This window comes from Bombus affinis, chromosome 9, assembly GCF_024516045.1.
Source record: "Bombus affinis isolate iyBomAffi1 chromosome 9, iyBomAffi1.2, whole genome shotgun sequence".
Classification (NCBI taxonomy): Eukaryota; Metazoa; Arthropoda; class Insecta; order Hymenoptera; family Apidae; genus Bombus; species Bombus affinis.
Genome location: NC_066352.1, coordinates 11955157 through 11971063, shown reverse-complemented (window position 1 = coordinate 11971063; position 15907 = coordinate 11955157). Strand labels below are relative to the sequence as shown.

Below are 15907 nucleotides of genomic sequence, written 5' to 3'. Positions count from 1 at the left end.
TTATAAACAGTACATTTATTATTCATCGGACTATATATAATTCTAATAAAAATAGTGAAATGGCAGGGTTTTTTATATATTTATTTAACATTATGGCAACAATTTTGCACATTATACATTCTATATACACTATGGCAAATTTATATACTGATAAATCTTACTGTAATCTTTAAAAAATACAATATTGTGGAAGCTGAAGTTAGCTATAAAATATCTAAAAAAGAATTATGTCATAAAAACACGATTTTTTTAGGAACAATTTTTGTGCTAATTTATCTTCTAGTAACTTGTACGGTATTAATAATATTAAAATAGCGATTATTAAAATTTTATATGTGTAAGTATATAAGCTCTAAAGCTAAATTTTTGCAGAAATGTATTTGATTTTTATTTTAATATTTAAAAGTTCTCTTACTCGTTGCAAACACGTACGAATCTAGAATACAAATAGGTAAAAATTATACATAAATAACGTTCTGAAATTTGTAATTGATAACAAGCTTTTGTAACAGTATTGTGAGGAGTCCATTAACAATTTTCTTCTTGAACCTGAAAAAGTATTTTCGTATGTTAGTTAAGTATTAGGGAAGAACAAAATAATGGTGATTTATATAGCAACACTTATTGCCTTTATTGAGCCGTTAGTAGTTGTGTTAACATAATAAATGATAATATTCGTTAAATGTGCGTGTTGTTTCGCGGCGTTTTAACTATAGATCATAATAAACATTTTTATATGGAAGCATATTAAAAAAACATGTATAAAAATTTAATGAAATGTGATTTTGAAATTTAACTATTATAAACCATTTCAAGCATGAAGTATTCTTTAAGGTCATAAGTTTTCAATAGTAAATCATTTGAATTAGAATGAAAATGGAACATTCAGTTATTTACAACATTTAAGTTTTCACAAATTAATTCTATGACTATAAAGTTTGCATACATTGTGCGGCGAATATTTTGTGCAATGATGTATAATAGTTCAAATTGTTACGAATATAGATTAATATGTGCACTAAATACGCTTCGGTTTATATACCTTTAAAACAGTTGAAATACCATATGTGACAAGAATTCCCAAACCGAATGCTAAAAGATGTGGAATGTATTTAATTCCTGGTATATCAGGCCGTTTTGCCAATAAAAATTCTATGTAAGACAACTTCTTGTCGGAATATGGCGGATAACGGCATCTGCAGCAAATTACAAACGATAGTTATTTCTCTATAAATTTATTCCTATGCTAGATGTGTACAATATAATTTTATAGAAGGCTTCTTACGATGCTAATGTTTCTCCTAACTTATTAAAATCTTTAATAAGGCAGCCTTTTTTATGCACGAAAGTATCATATGTATATCTTCCATGGTAGGCTCCCATACCAGAATTACCAACACCACCAAACGGTAAAGTGTCAACTGAAAGACAGATATTTAATGTTCATACATTAAATATTAAATATAAAATATATCATGATATATTATGATATTATATACACAAAGTACAAACATATGTACAATATAAAATTATTGTGTGTGTATGTATATTTGTGTGTATATATATATATATATATATATATATATATATATATACAGGAAATATTCGATAATTGCATAAAAAGATCTTTTATATAATTGCACAGTCGTCATTCCTATTACGGGAGCGAGGTTTCCTGACGCACTGAGAAGTCGACGGCCCGTGGCGGTCGAGTAGTGTAATGAATGAATGTCAAATATCACTGAGACAACATATTTAGATACCAATCCAGAAATAAAACTTTTTTATTTTTAATCTTTTTTAAATTAAACATTTATTATCATATTTTCCAGATCTTTCTGTTTAAAATAAAGCCAAAACGATATAATTTGAATTATATTTACTTATTGATATGTATCTAGGTATCATTTATCAAATAAGCAAATATGCTCCGAATTATACCGTACTTGATGTCACTTCAATCGGTAATATGTAACAAACATGTTGGTTACATTTATCACAAATCAAAAATAAGAAAGTTTGATTTTTTTTGGTTAAAAAAGGTCTTAGCTTGTCACGGACCTTTTATGTTTTATATATTGCCGAACGTTTTGACCCTCAGTCCCTCTTTCTCTTTCACTCGTATTGTCCTTTTTTATATCGGACATATTTAAGCTTTCAATTGGAGTCGTTTCTACCAATGCATAATTGCAATACCTGAGTCCCGATTTTTTTGGAATTATCGAATATACGCAAACATACAACAATACATGCAAACATGCATAAGTTTAAACATTATACAAAGATATCTAGATGTATATTTGTATCAAGATACCTGCGACATGCATTATTACATCATTAACACAAACACTACCACTGCTTGTATTTTCAAGAAATATCGATATAGTCTTCTCTTCAGTACTAAATATGTATAATGATAATGGCTTCTCCCTGTATAGAATATGTCACAATTTATGAATTAGCAATTGAAGACCTGTAGGGAATTCAAACTATTTGAATCCTTGTATTACATTTGCAAGTGCAAGTTCACTACAAGTGGTTGTAGCGAATTACAAAGAATTATAAAGATTAAAGTATAGTAAAGAGTTTACAATTACTATTACCAATATTTATATGTGTACTATCATGGAATGCAATTTCAAAGATGTTATTTGCAAAAAATTTCAAATATACAGAGAATCTAAGTGTAATTTAATTAGAATCTGACAAATTGTAGCATAGGAGAAATATATGAGTGGATACTCGTTTTTAATGCAATTAATATTTATAAAACTAAGACAAAGAAACTTTCACCTTGGTTTACTAGGTAATATGAAATATTGATGTGTGATTATGGATCTTGAGAGTTTACCATTTTGAAAACCAGTATGATGGAACATGTATGATGGGCAATATATACAATATGCATGTATCAAAAAATATATAGTTATTCTATTAATATCTAAAAAGGCCCCAATATGTGTAAAAATATAGCTATACCATCCCTAATATTTGACTACTACCAATGTGCGCATTATACGACTATCACAACAGAAAACCAACACCTCAATATAAATACATATTAGATAAAATAAAGATTTATACAGCTTATAAGAACTAAAGCAAATTTTACTGCTTCATTCCATACATTAACAGTCCACCATTTAAAATCTACCAAAAAGTCTACCATTCTTCGCTTAATATCCTAACTCACCACAATATTGCATCATCGTGTCATTTACTCCTACATTTCCACTACGAGTTTGATTTATTAATAAATTTTGAACACTCCTGTCCTTGGAAAAAATATATAGTACGAGTGGGGTTTCTCTAAACGTAAAGAATTAATTGCCATATATTATTTCTTGTTATTTGCTATATAAAATATTTTAACGAAATTTATGATATTGGATAAATCTTCAGTGTGCATATAATTTTGGAAGATTATAATCATTAAAAAATATTTCTGTGCATTTTTATTAGTAGAACATTTTTGTACATGTTTATTATTGAAAAAATTTATATATAAAGAACTCACCGACTATTTATGAAGTTAATTGCTTCATAAGCGTTATTTATGTTTACAAATGGTAATATTGGACCGAATATTTCATCTTGCATAACGGGATCCGTAGGCTTGACATCAACGAGTATAGTTGGCGAGATATATTTTTCGTTAGAATCACAATCACCTCCTAGTGCTACTTTGCCATTATTTAAGTATTTTACAAGGCGTCTGTAAAAATATAAGATTTCATAGAATGCAATATAATGTAAAATTATAGGATACGTATATATATATAATAATAATAATAATAATAATAATAATAATAATAATAATAATAATAATAATAAAAATCTTACTTATAATGTTGTTCGTTAATTATACGTGTTAAATCTGGACTTTCTTTGGGATTATCACCATACCATTCTTTGAGAACCTCCTTTGCCCTTTTTATGAATTTATTTTGAATTTCCTCAGTACAAAGTACGTAATCAGGTGCAATACATGTTTGTCCAGCATTAACGCATTTGCCCCAAAGTATTCTTTTCACGCTTACTTCTAAATTCGCCGTATTATCTATATATACAGGGCTGTAAATTAATGCATTTATTTATCGTTTTTATATTATGAAGTGTAGAAAATAAAAGTAATAAATATACATTAATTAATTATATACTGTACTATAATATAGTATACTGAGAGTATATTAATGAATATACATTTTTTTTACCTTTTACCACCTAGTTCTAATGTCACTGGCGTTAAGAATTTATTCGCCGCATCGCGAATAATTTTTCCAACTGTAGTTGAACCTGTATAAAAGATGTAATCGAATCTCTGTTTAAGTAGTTCTGTTGTTTCAGGAACACCTCCTAGTATTACATGTATACATTCCTAGAACGTGCAATATTATTTTACGACATAGTGAGAAATGCTTATATCTTTTTTTGATTATTTCAGAATCATTTTCCTATTAGAATTCGGAGTTTAGAGTTTCCTAGTAGAATTTGGAGTACATACTTGATCTAAATATTTTGGAATAATTTTTGCAAGAACTTTTGATGTGGCAGAAGATATTTCTGATGGTTTAAGAATAACACAGTTACCAGCAGCTATTGCACCCATTAGAGGAACTACACATAGCTGGAAAGGATAATTCCATGGTCCTATGACAAGAACCACACCAAATGGATCTTTTTTAATTTCAACCTTGTCCAATATGTTGATTATTGACTTTGGAGGCTAAAAGATACAAATAATTGAATTATATATTTATCTATTTAAATAAGATAGTTAAATACGCATAAAAAGTTACAAAATATCAAAGATACTTTTTCATCAGCTGACCATTCCTTGAGATATATAAGCAAATCTTTGATTTCTCCTTCTGTAAATACTACTTCTGTTGTAAGAGATTCAAATTTAGACTACAAAGAAAGAAATCCATTATTTATGAACCTATAATATGAAATATAATGGATAGTTATTATACAAACTTTGTGCAGATCACTAGCAAGAGCAGATATAATTTCTTGTTCGCATTCTTTTATCATAAGTTGTGCTTGCTTTAGTTGTTTCAATCTCCATTCTAGTGGTCTTGTTTTACCACTAAGAAATACATTTCGTGTGCGCTCAACAAGCTAGAGAAAAATTGTAGATTTAAGTACATAATAAGAAATTGTTTGTTTTTATATTTTTCTGGAAAATTTGATACATCAATTTTTTATTCTGTAAAATAGAATAACAAATCAGTGTACTTACATTTGCATAATCTGTCATTTTCCCCTCAGTTTGTGCTAGAAAATAAATAACTGACTATAAAAGGAGAAATAAATGACCATATAATAGTTACTACGAACATCTCTTATTATAATATAATAATAAATATTATAATACATATGACATAGTATTATTTATAATATAACAGAAACTATGATGAATAAATATGAAGTAAACTTTTATATTTTTATAAATGTAAATAATGAAGGATACATTTAAATTACTTTATTTCTGTAAGTACATTATAGTACAGTAATATATTAAAAGAATTATTATTTGAATATTTCTCATATATACTGCAACATAATTCCATATTATTATTAATATTTATAACATTCAAAATTTGATGTACACAAAACCAGCTTAAAAATAGGATCACGTGAAGCAACTGAAAAAAAACCAATTACATATGTACATATATATGATTAAAAAAGTTTAAAATGCGTGAAACAGAACGTTCGAATAATAAGTGGTTCGAGATTATAGTTCGACTATAAATCAGATATGTCTGTATTATAATAATACAGGATAGAAGCAATTCAATCTTTGAATAAATACATATTAAGATATCAGCGTCGACAAATAAAGCTTAGATACGTATAGCGCATTACACACTTGTACGGAAATAAAAAATATTCGTCATGTACGTTAATAGATTTACTTAATATTCTTAACTTGTGTATAATATTTTTAGTTCTTATGCTATTTAATATCTATGACAAACAATTATAACAAATTTCAATATTATCAAAAATATTTATTGTATATTACTACATAGAAGGTGAGGATGAAAGTATGTTTATGCTTCAATATTCGTAGTTTATTGAATCATAAAACGTGAAATTATGCAAATGAAACCATGAATCAATTCTTGGGAGTAATGATATCTATCTTCCTGTACACATTTTAGACACGTGAATTTATAATAAAACGTCATATTGCATAGATAAAAATCTTCAATAATAAAGTACAGAACAAATATTTCTAATATAATTAATGTTATTTGATTGTGCCGAATCTCCGTACAAATACTTATTATTCATTAAAAATTAATACAATAAAAAATTACTAATATAAGTAGAACTGAAGATATTTTTACTATCTAATTATAAGCAATAAAATTAAAATACAGTAGTATGTCTAAAAAACAATAAAAATAGTAAAAAATTAAAATTGAAAGAATTTAAAATTATTTTTATCATATATGTAGATATACGTACATATATACTTGTCCTCTGAAAAATAAAAATAATCTTAATTTTGAACAAGCACGTTTGTTTTGGTGCGAAACAATGAGGGAAGAATAATCACAGACAAAATACAGGATAGATTTAATACCGTATGGGTGCTTATCTCACTTTATGTTATATATTCTGAAATACCGATCGTGTGAAACAGAGGTTCTGGGATTGCTTTGATATGCCCTCTACAGTTTATAGCAGTGAATGCAGAAATTCGATCCAATCACCGAAATTGGTAGTCATCAGAAATAAAAATATCTACCTCTTTTATTACATTCCCATATAAATATCCATTTACATACTACATTACGTTTTAGAACATTTTATAATATGAGATTTTATTAAGTAAAATTATACTCCTATCTATTAGTATAATATAATGGACATATTATCAATTTATGTTCTTTTTGATAAAAGTTTGTTTAAATACGATATTATTAAAATTATTTTTATTTTTACATTTTAAAGAGTAATAATTAAGAGTAAAGTCTTTTAACGTTTCTTTAGTATAAATTATAAAGCATTAATGAATGTGTAATGTGATCGTCTTTGTTATTGCGTGGAATGATAAACGCAAAAGAAGTTAACGGAAGTAGATTTGAGATTTTCCGAGAAAGGTACATAGTTGTCAGAATGCATTCTAGGAATGCAATCATATTTGTCGCACTTTTATCACATTATTGTTACTGTTTTACCGATTCAGAAAAGATAAATTTTGCTTGGAGAAATGTTCTGTTTATTAAGGAAAGACATCTGTTTATTAAGTCATGAAGACTAAACTTGTCAAGGTAATAATGATTACTATTGAACAGTTCTTTTAAAAACTAATTATTATCTTTTGTAGTGATTTAATTTACAATAGAATACAAATAAAAATTAATCTACACTTTGCAGTCAGATAAAAAGTAACTAAAACATTACTTACTGTATGAGGAAATCTTTCAAAAGTTAAATGGTGTCAAAGCGAGGTTGTCTTTTAAATGAAATTATATTTCGAAGAATAATTTTCCGTGTCCACAGTAAGTAATTTTCGAGTAATTTGAGATTATGAAGCTAGATGCTTTGTCTTGTATTTCATGTAAAAAATAATTTTCTATTTTTTACGTTATAAATAAAGTCAATCTAAGAGTCAATGAAATATCAGCATCATGTCTTAAAAGAACGGTTTAATTGAGATTTATGATTACTTTCATAAGCTTGGACATTGTGATAAATATAATATGATGTAAACAAATTTAATCTTGAAATTCTGAGTAAAGGTTAATTTTGCAGTATGTTTATTAACCCAACCTCAAAAAGAGTAATTCCATAGAAGAATAATTTATCATAGTAACTTATTCTGTATGTGGTACTGAATCGATAAAGAAAAGGTTTGATATTTCTTTATAGATGTCAGTACTATAGTCGTTTAAAAAGAAATGATAAATTCCCACATAAGATTAGTCTATTATTAGTTCATGATGGTAAATATTAGTGTTTTCGCAGCGCGCTTTTTATTTTTATGATTTTATGTTCAGATATGTTATATGCGAGATGTTTCAAGTAATTAATGAAGGAATAGTTAGGTATTTTAATCTTGTTATAGATATGTATAATACTACTAATGATAATCAGCATTATTAGTTTACGTTGTACGAAATTGTCAAATGTTTACAATGATAAATCAAACAGGTAATATCTCATAAATGTATTATACCAATTTCTATATGTATCAGTTTTATAAAGTGTGTGTTCAAATTGATATTTGTTTTATTGAAAACTTAAGAATTTGACTTTATTATTAAGCTGACTAAAAATGTAATTCTCACTCTTTGAATGAATGAATAAATAAGAATTTCCTAACTTTGCTTTCAGATTTCTGTTAATCGAAGGCAGATCTTAATTTTAGTCATCGCCAATTTGTTTTCAATATACGTGAGTGATGAATATAGCAAATATATTATTTTATGCTATTGTACAATAAATTTAAGCAGTTACGACAGAATTATCGAAATATATAGCTGAACAGAATTATAAGTGCGTTTTCTTGCGATCGCTCGCGCTCGAAATTCAAATTGTGTAATAGATCAGTAAAGAAACATAAAACATAACAAAATGAAAGATGTGCGGCAGAACATACTACAGTGCATCATATTTTTTCATAAAATTCATACCATTAACATTATTGTAAAACTTTACTGATGGTTCCACCGTAATTTTTACACAGCTCATATTTTATCGCTATCCTATTCTTCGATTTCTAACGACCTGTACCGCTTTTTTCCTTGAAGATACAAAAAGTCCGATAATTACGCAGGAATATGAAATTTTAATACAATTATCATTTAATACGACTTTTGCATATATAATACCAAGCATAAGTGTTGGTACAACTTTTAAAACTTTTTAAAGATTGGACTGAACGATTTGAATCTTTTTGAGAAATTAGAAAAATTAGTTTATTAAAGAGTTGAGAAAAAAGAGAGAGAAGAAAAAGTTTTATTCTTAAATTTTAAGACAATTGTAATTAAATTACAATTAATTAATTACAATTAATTGTAAAAATAATACCTAAAGGTTGCTTTTTACAATTTTTTTATCTGAACCTATAATGAAAATATTATTGAATTCGGTTGATGCAGTAACGAGCTACAGGCATCAAAAGATGTACAAATCTTTAGACTTATTATAGTTATAGGCAGAAAATCGTGGGAAACTGAGATTTTCCATTGATGAAAACCATTTGTAATTTATAGCAATTATATAAATATAGTATTTTACAAATGTTCGTTACAAGTTCAGATAAAAAAATTATAGAAGAGGATCTTTATTATTTCCATCATGGTTTCAACAAATTGTAATTTTTTCTACTCATTTTTCGTTACATATCATTTAATAAATTAATGCTTTTACGCCTAACTTTTCAATGTCGTCTGGTAGAATTTAAAAAAAATTATTCCATCTGTGGGTGTGTCAATACTTATGTTCGGTACTGTATACATAAATAAGCAGATATGTCTGGCTTAGTAGCATGTTCATATATTAAGATAATAAAGCAATGCTACAAGTGTTTAATTTGTTAAAAGTTCTTGCGTAATACACTACGTACAGGAAGAAAATAAATAAAACGTCAACGTATTTCCAACTCATGCAAGTTAACTAGTCTTTAAAAACGTATAATACACATTTAGTATGAATACAGGTAAGGCAGACAATCTTTTAAATAGCATAAAAATTATTGTGATTGAAGAAGGTGATTATTTTCAACGTTCAATCATTTGAACAAGGAATTCGAACAAACAGATTTGCAATATTTATTCATTGCTTAATCATTTTACATCTATGATAGAATTCCTACTGTTCTAAAATTTAAAAAATGGCTCTCTGTCACTCACCTTTCAATTGTAAATATATTTATAAAACACTGTTACTTGTGTACTATCGCTAGGTATACGCACTTCAATAGAACTAAACTTACATATATTACTTTTATCTTATATATTTTCTGCAATGTCTAGATAATCACTGAAATGACCGCGTACAAATGATTAGATTCGATCGCTGACAGATCTGTGAGCGCAATTGTACAACAAATCTACTACAACAAGTTTTCAAGCGCTTTTATACCTTCTTATAGCGCGTTGATATTCGCGCCTGCGAAGAAGCCCGAAAGTATTCGGAGATAAAATATTCTAAATATATACTCGTCGATTCTGAAAATTCAGAATGCCTATAGAAATTTTAAAACATAAAGATTTTCAGCAAAATATCTAATAGAAGGTTATTCTAATATAAGGAAATTCGTGGAAATGGTAATTCTCAACTTTCGATAAGACTGGATTTTTCATCGAATTTTTAAAGTGGAATTTTTTTAGCGTGGAAATTGTTAAAAGATATATAATAGAAAGGATTTATGATAAAAATTCGATCAAAGATCTAGAGTTTGTAGTTAATAATAACAAAGCTTGGCTGCTTAGAGATGAAGTAAACAAATTTCTGAGATCGATGTTATATTTTTTAATTACGTTATCCTTACTTAAATTTCCCTCCTTATCTACTGCATTTAATATGTTAGGATCTTAATGAATGGTATAGGACTCTTGGCATAATTTTGGGAATTCGATAAGAGATTACGAATTTTTATGCACTTATGAGAAAGTTAAAAAGATGCATAGAATGCGTAGAATATTAAAAAATTTATAAGACATCCATAGCAGAGTATTTGTTATAATATTTAGTAGACGAAATAAACTTTTATTTAGGTTTCGTTTTTTTTTAGTTCTGTGAAGCTCTTTTCTGCAAAATTTATTCCATTACCGATGTCTAACACCACTAGCATAATTTAGTACAGTATATTATAAAAATCGAAACAAACTCTGCATTGCATAGCTTCGCGTATTACGGTTTTACGTTACTACGTAATGATGCGTTGCTTAATAAGAGAGTCTCAGTTTGTTCGAAAATCATACAGATGGACAGCCAAGAAAGTTTAAAGGTAGATATGTATTTAGCGTGGATCAGTGATTTATAGAATAATTTATACGTCCTTGAAGTGAAAACTGTTGAAACTCAGCACCGTGTTTTATAGAAATGAGATCACTCCTGTCCTCTGCTGTGCAAACGTATTGGATTGACGTAATACAGATAATTCGATTTTATCAAATTAAACTTAAGAAAGAAATGAAAGCAAAAATCATCGAAGAAAGTAGAAAGAAAAGCGATGCATGAAGATTCCTATTTATTCTAAGTTTATTTATATTATTTTGACAATTCTGTTGCGAATTTATTTTTAACTTTTAAAGGTATGAATCGAAATTATAATAGAATAAAAATTGGAATTAATATTTCTTTGAGATCTCTCTTTCTTATACTAAAAGAAATAATAATTATAGAAAAGTAAATGTTTCAATGTTGGAAGCATACCGATTGTTCTTCCTTGTAGACATATTGAAATTTAGCTTTATTCACAGTTTTGTCTAATGCAAAATTAAAGATTTTGTTACTTACACCATTTTTCCCTAGGGCCCCATTAAATAAAAGAGATAAAACAATGGGAATTCTCATTCCGTGATTGCTTAAATTCTACGTTGTTTCGTACAGTAAATATAAGAAGTAATTTTATACTGGTCTCTAGTATATGATAAATTATAACTACGATTAAATTGCTCTGCGTAAGAAATTAATTGTTTAATTTAATGCAACGAGGAACCAAAGGCACTAAATTCACATTTTTTAAATGTCACTTTGTGGCTTCAAAAATAATCACTTTCAAGTTTATCGATTTATCATCGTTGGATCTTCTTAAAGTCATCGTAAAACCTTTCTCTTTTTTATATCATTAATCATCTCGATTATTATATATATTTATTACTATATATTATTATATATTAGATGAATGAAGACACGAAGAACGAGGAATGAAAGATTAATAATAATAATGTCGAGATCACTCACTGGACTTGTTGTCGTCTGGTAATTCTGACTCTATATCGATCCGGTGCTCTTCTACGACTGGCGTTATATTCTGTGGCTTGGCAGGAATTGGTTCTCCGTTCGTATCGCTCATTTCGAGCACCACTTCTCTCTGGAAATAACCGTAGCAATTAGCATATCAGCGAAGTTTGCATATCACAGATCCTATTATTTATATTGATAAGTTTTCATATTTTTGCGATATTCATGGTTCATAACATTATCGTAGATAAGAGTCCCTCAAGACTAAACGATCGACAAATATTGTTGTTAATAATGGTTGAGAGCTGTGAATATTGATGATAAAATTGATCGTCTGAATGTTCCTTACGACGAAATTCAATCACATCAAGTTATTGATTCTAATTAATTGCGTATTTTTTATTTGATCTTTGTTCTAATCGTAAGAACATTAAATTTGCTGAATTAGAGTATTCAAGTTATGTAGTCATTCGAGATAACTCCAAGTGATTGATATTTCGTAGAAGTAAAATATTTTGATCTGAAGCATTAAGAACGGAACGAAGTATTAGAATTTCGTAGTCTGGTGTAGTAATAGTAAATGTAGTTAATCCATCGGTAATTTTGATGTAATTTTCATGTAATTTTAATGTAATTAATACGCACGGTAATTTTGATCATTTTAACAGTCGTTTTCTTTTATTTCGCGAACGAATTTTTTGAAGTTGTAAATTTTCAGTTTTATTTTCGATCGTATCAATCTGATGGTAATAGTTATTACAGCGTTAATGAAATCGAAAAATGTTTCGTATTAACACGCATGATATATTCACATAAAAGGTTTCCGTAAACGTTCAAATACTTTCATAAATCACTATGTATACATATATGATTTTTGTTCATATGTACATGAACACACTCGAAACAACGACACACGAACGACTCAATAATTATACGAAACATTAATTGCTTTAAACTAAATTCAAGTTTATGTAATTAATCTTTCTAGTCAGTTAAATTACATCATACATAGTTCACCATTAATGCAAAATCTTTCCAACGATGGAATCAAGCGGTTATCAGTAGCAGGAAATATTTTTTAAGGCGTAACACAGACGTAATTAATTGTAAAATCATTTACGAAATAATCGCGCTTCTAAGATATTATCAATATTTAACAAGTCATGTTACTAATGTTGGAAAGACGACGCTGCCTTTCACACAGCTACGTCACGACTGAACGCAGAAATATTCTTTTCAAATAGTTACCGCGATGCAAAATAACCTAGAAGTATTAGTGGCTTTAACTGTGAAATTTTGCAACGAAATTCGGACGACGTTCGGAACATTAGAGGTATAAGCTGAGAAATTTATGATAATCGCTGATATGATATGAATTTATGATAATTTCTGATCGTCTTGTATCGCTTTGAGTGTTTCTTCTTCTTCTCAAAGTTTCGGAATATTTTTAAGATATTAGAATATTTGTTAAGCATGCGATTAAAGATAGTTTTAAGAGTAATTTATTTTTTTTTTTAATTTTGTATTAAAAAGCTGAAGATATATGGACAACGAGAAAGGAAACGAAAAAATGTAAATAGTTCCAGATACGAAATGTCCTGAGATCATCAATATAAATAATTTGTACAAAAGTGCTAAGAAATGTCCACGTAACTAGCCTACTTTTACTTTTCCTTTCTCCGAAAAGAATGCTTTGCTCAAAAGCAGATACATTGATTTGCCGTATCGTAGAAATTCAAGCACAAATGAAACAGTGCTGTTAAAATACAAATTCCATACATTTCAATATATTGTATATACATGTATTTAATTATAATAAATAGTAGACGGGAATTGAAGTACATGTTATTTTAATATTTTATTTTAATAATATTCTATCTGTAATATTTCACTCAAGCTTAGTGACTTCCCGATGTCAATTTACAACAATCATATTATTTCGCTAATCACATTATTTCTGAAATAACATAATTTATTAATACAGTCAAAATTTAATATTCATCAGGGTTAGAACTGTATCTGCACTTTATGATTATTAGGCTTCCATAATTATTTCCACGATCATTTATAATTTATATTCCTCTGACTTAAACGCTCGTATTTAAACATTGTTTGTAATTTTGTAGTGAAAATAATTGAACTCACGAAGATGTTTTATTCTTAAATTTGAAAGAATCTGAAACGTTTCCGTTTCATTTCAGATTTTTCTCTCATCTTCATAAGAATTTCTCTTAATATGTATTTTCACACTCTTTTATCTTCCGCAGTTCATCACTGCTTCCTCTTTAAATTATTTCCTTCGATATGTTTATCGCACTCCAAGTTATTTCTGCTTTCTTGAAAAATTTTCTTTCGTTGTCACTCCAGTTCAATTTAAACATTTTATTATTTCCTTGTATTCTCCGATTATCAACTATTTTCAATTTTGTTATTTATAATTGCCTCTCTCGTCTAAATCGAAGTTATACGACATTATGCGAAGAGAAAATGCAATAGACAATGTGTGTTGCTAATTTTATTAGGTATATGAGATTCATTGGTAGAGAAACGAATTAACATATGCAAACTATCTAAGTAAGTATCGATGAACAAAGATCATTTTCTTCGAGGACATGGTGACCTCATGTGATCTAAACGAGTTTTGAAGAATTTAATGATCAGAGCAACTCATTCTATTCTAAGCTTATTTTTTCGAAAGCAATGACTTGCCGGTTTCATTAAATCATAACATCTTGTTATTAATTGTCTCTTCGATTTGATCCTGAACAAATTTTATTACCAGGTTCTTCATAAAAATTCAAGAAGCTTCTCTTTCTTAATTGTAAACATAGATTATATTTGCACTCACAATATTTTACTTTTGATCAATAAACGAGTTTTTGCATTCTTTGATTTTTTTCCTTGTTTACTAATATCACCACATTTTTTTTTAATTGTTTATGTAACGCGACGACAATGATAAATCGTCGTTTTCAATTATTCAGATTTGTTTTATGAAGGAAAGGGTAGCGTGATCAATCGACCTTATCATATTTATTGAAAAATAACTAATAAGCTGGATTATTAGCGAATTCCTGAACGAGAGAAGAACATATCATAAGATTTGAATCCATACCATACGAATATTGTACTCACCATAGTTGATTTTTGTTGATCAGTCATATTTCACGTTTTATTATGGGAAACTTGCGCGTTCTAAGTAATTTTCCAGTACACTTTTCTAACACGCGGCGATTATTGCTGAGATACTGTAGGGAAAATCGTCGCGCGATCGGTCGTTCATACGTAATCGATGAAAATCAAGGACTGAATGTCGATCGCTATAATGATAGGACGACTGGCGGGAGTTGAAACTTCATTAGAAACATTACGCTGAATTTAAAAAGCTGAGGTCGTGCCTATTTGCATACAAACGCCGTACCGGGGATTATCGTCCGAGTATCTGAATCGATATTTTCAACGTTAAACGAGCTCCATTCAGTTCAATTAAGTTACGCGAAGAAATTTCGAAACGTAGAATTGAATAGAGTTTTTGAAAGCAAGAATTTTTTAATCCATAGCAATGTTTATAATAACAATGAAGTAAAATTTGTAAATTCTTCGAGTAGAATAATATTTAAACTAAATAATATGCAAATGAATTTTCATTAATACTATTCAGGTGTGAGTTATTTGTCATCACTCGAATAAGAAAATACTTTAATATGCTATTCTCGATACTTTAGCTGCAAAATTACATAAAATTTGCGTTGGATTATAACACTCGCACAAAAAAAAGAAAAAAAAAGAAGGAATGTAAATAAATCAATACGACGTAATTTTCCTAATTCGATTTTTAAATTAGAGATTGTCTTTCTTCCAGTGAGTTGCACGCTTTTGTTTCCTACTTTCCTAGATCGTTTGTGAAATGTGGCTTCTCAATTCACTTTCTTTGGCGCTTTCTCTACGGATACAGATGTATCCTGTGCGG

At 28.1% G+C, this 15907-nt stretch overlaps 1 protein-coding gene and 1 long non-coding RNA gene across 12 annotated transcripts; one reads left to right on the top strand and one right to left on the bottom strand.

The window, feature by feature from the left end:
• Positions 1 to 60: 60 nt before the first annotated feature.
• LOC126920200 (aldehyde dehydrogenase, dimeric NADP-preferring) lies at positions 61 to 15240 on the bottom strand. Of its 11 annotated transcripts, XM_050730222.1 has the most exons (14): positions 15073 to 15239; positions 11938 to 12067; positions 5616 to 5651; positions 5246 to 5280; positions 4981 to 5124; positions 4816 to 4911; positions 4505 to 4726; positions 4215 to 4378; positions 3844 to 4074; positions 3518 to 3715; positions 2315 to 2430; positions 1286 to 1421; positions 1043 to 1196; positions 61 to 549 (listed from the first exon to the last, which is right to left on the bottom strand). In XM_050730222.1, exons 1-14 carry the CDS (start codon positions 15097 to 15099, stop codon positions 529 to 531), a joined length of 1710 nt encoding a protein of 569 aa, XP_050586179.1. In that variant the 5' UTR covers positions 15100 to 15239; the 3' UTR covers positions 61 to 528. The 11 variants fall into 11 exon arrangements, with proteins under 11 accessions (XP_050586179.1, XP_050586178.1, XP_050586180.1 ...); XM_050730221.1 differs by lacking the exons at positions 61 to 549; positions 2315 to 2430 and adding an exon at positions 3194 to 3309 and having other exon boundaries at positions 607 to 1196; XM_050730223.1 differs by lacking the exons at positions 61 to 549; positions 2315 to 2430; positions 15073 to 15239 and adding exons at positions 3194 to 3309; positions 12955 to 13141 and having other exon boundaries at positions 607 to 1196.
• LOC126920218 (uncharacterized) lies at positions 6987 to 8514 on the top strand. The gene is made up of 3 exons (XR_007711908.1): positions 6987 to 7292; positions 7399 to 7523; positions 8359 to 8514. It is a non-coding gene; the product is annotated as an uncharacterized LOC126920218 (long non-coding RNA).
• Positions 15241 to 15907: the final 667 nt, after the last annotated feature.

Coding starts and splice junctions, on each gene's coding strand:
- LOC126920200 (XM_050730221.1), bottom strand. CDS start 15,099: ATGACTGATCAACAAAAATCAACTATG. Junction 4,379..4,504: donor TTCCAAAATATTTAGATCAA/GTATGTACTCCA, acceptor TGCACGTTCTAG/GAATGTATACATGTAATACT. Junction 4,075..4,214: donor TTAGAACTAGGTGGTAAAAG/GTAAAAAAAATG, acceptor ATTAATTTACAG/CCCTGTATATATAGATAATA.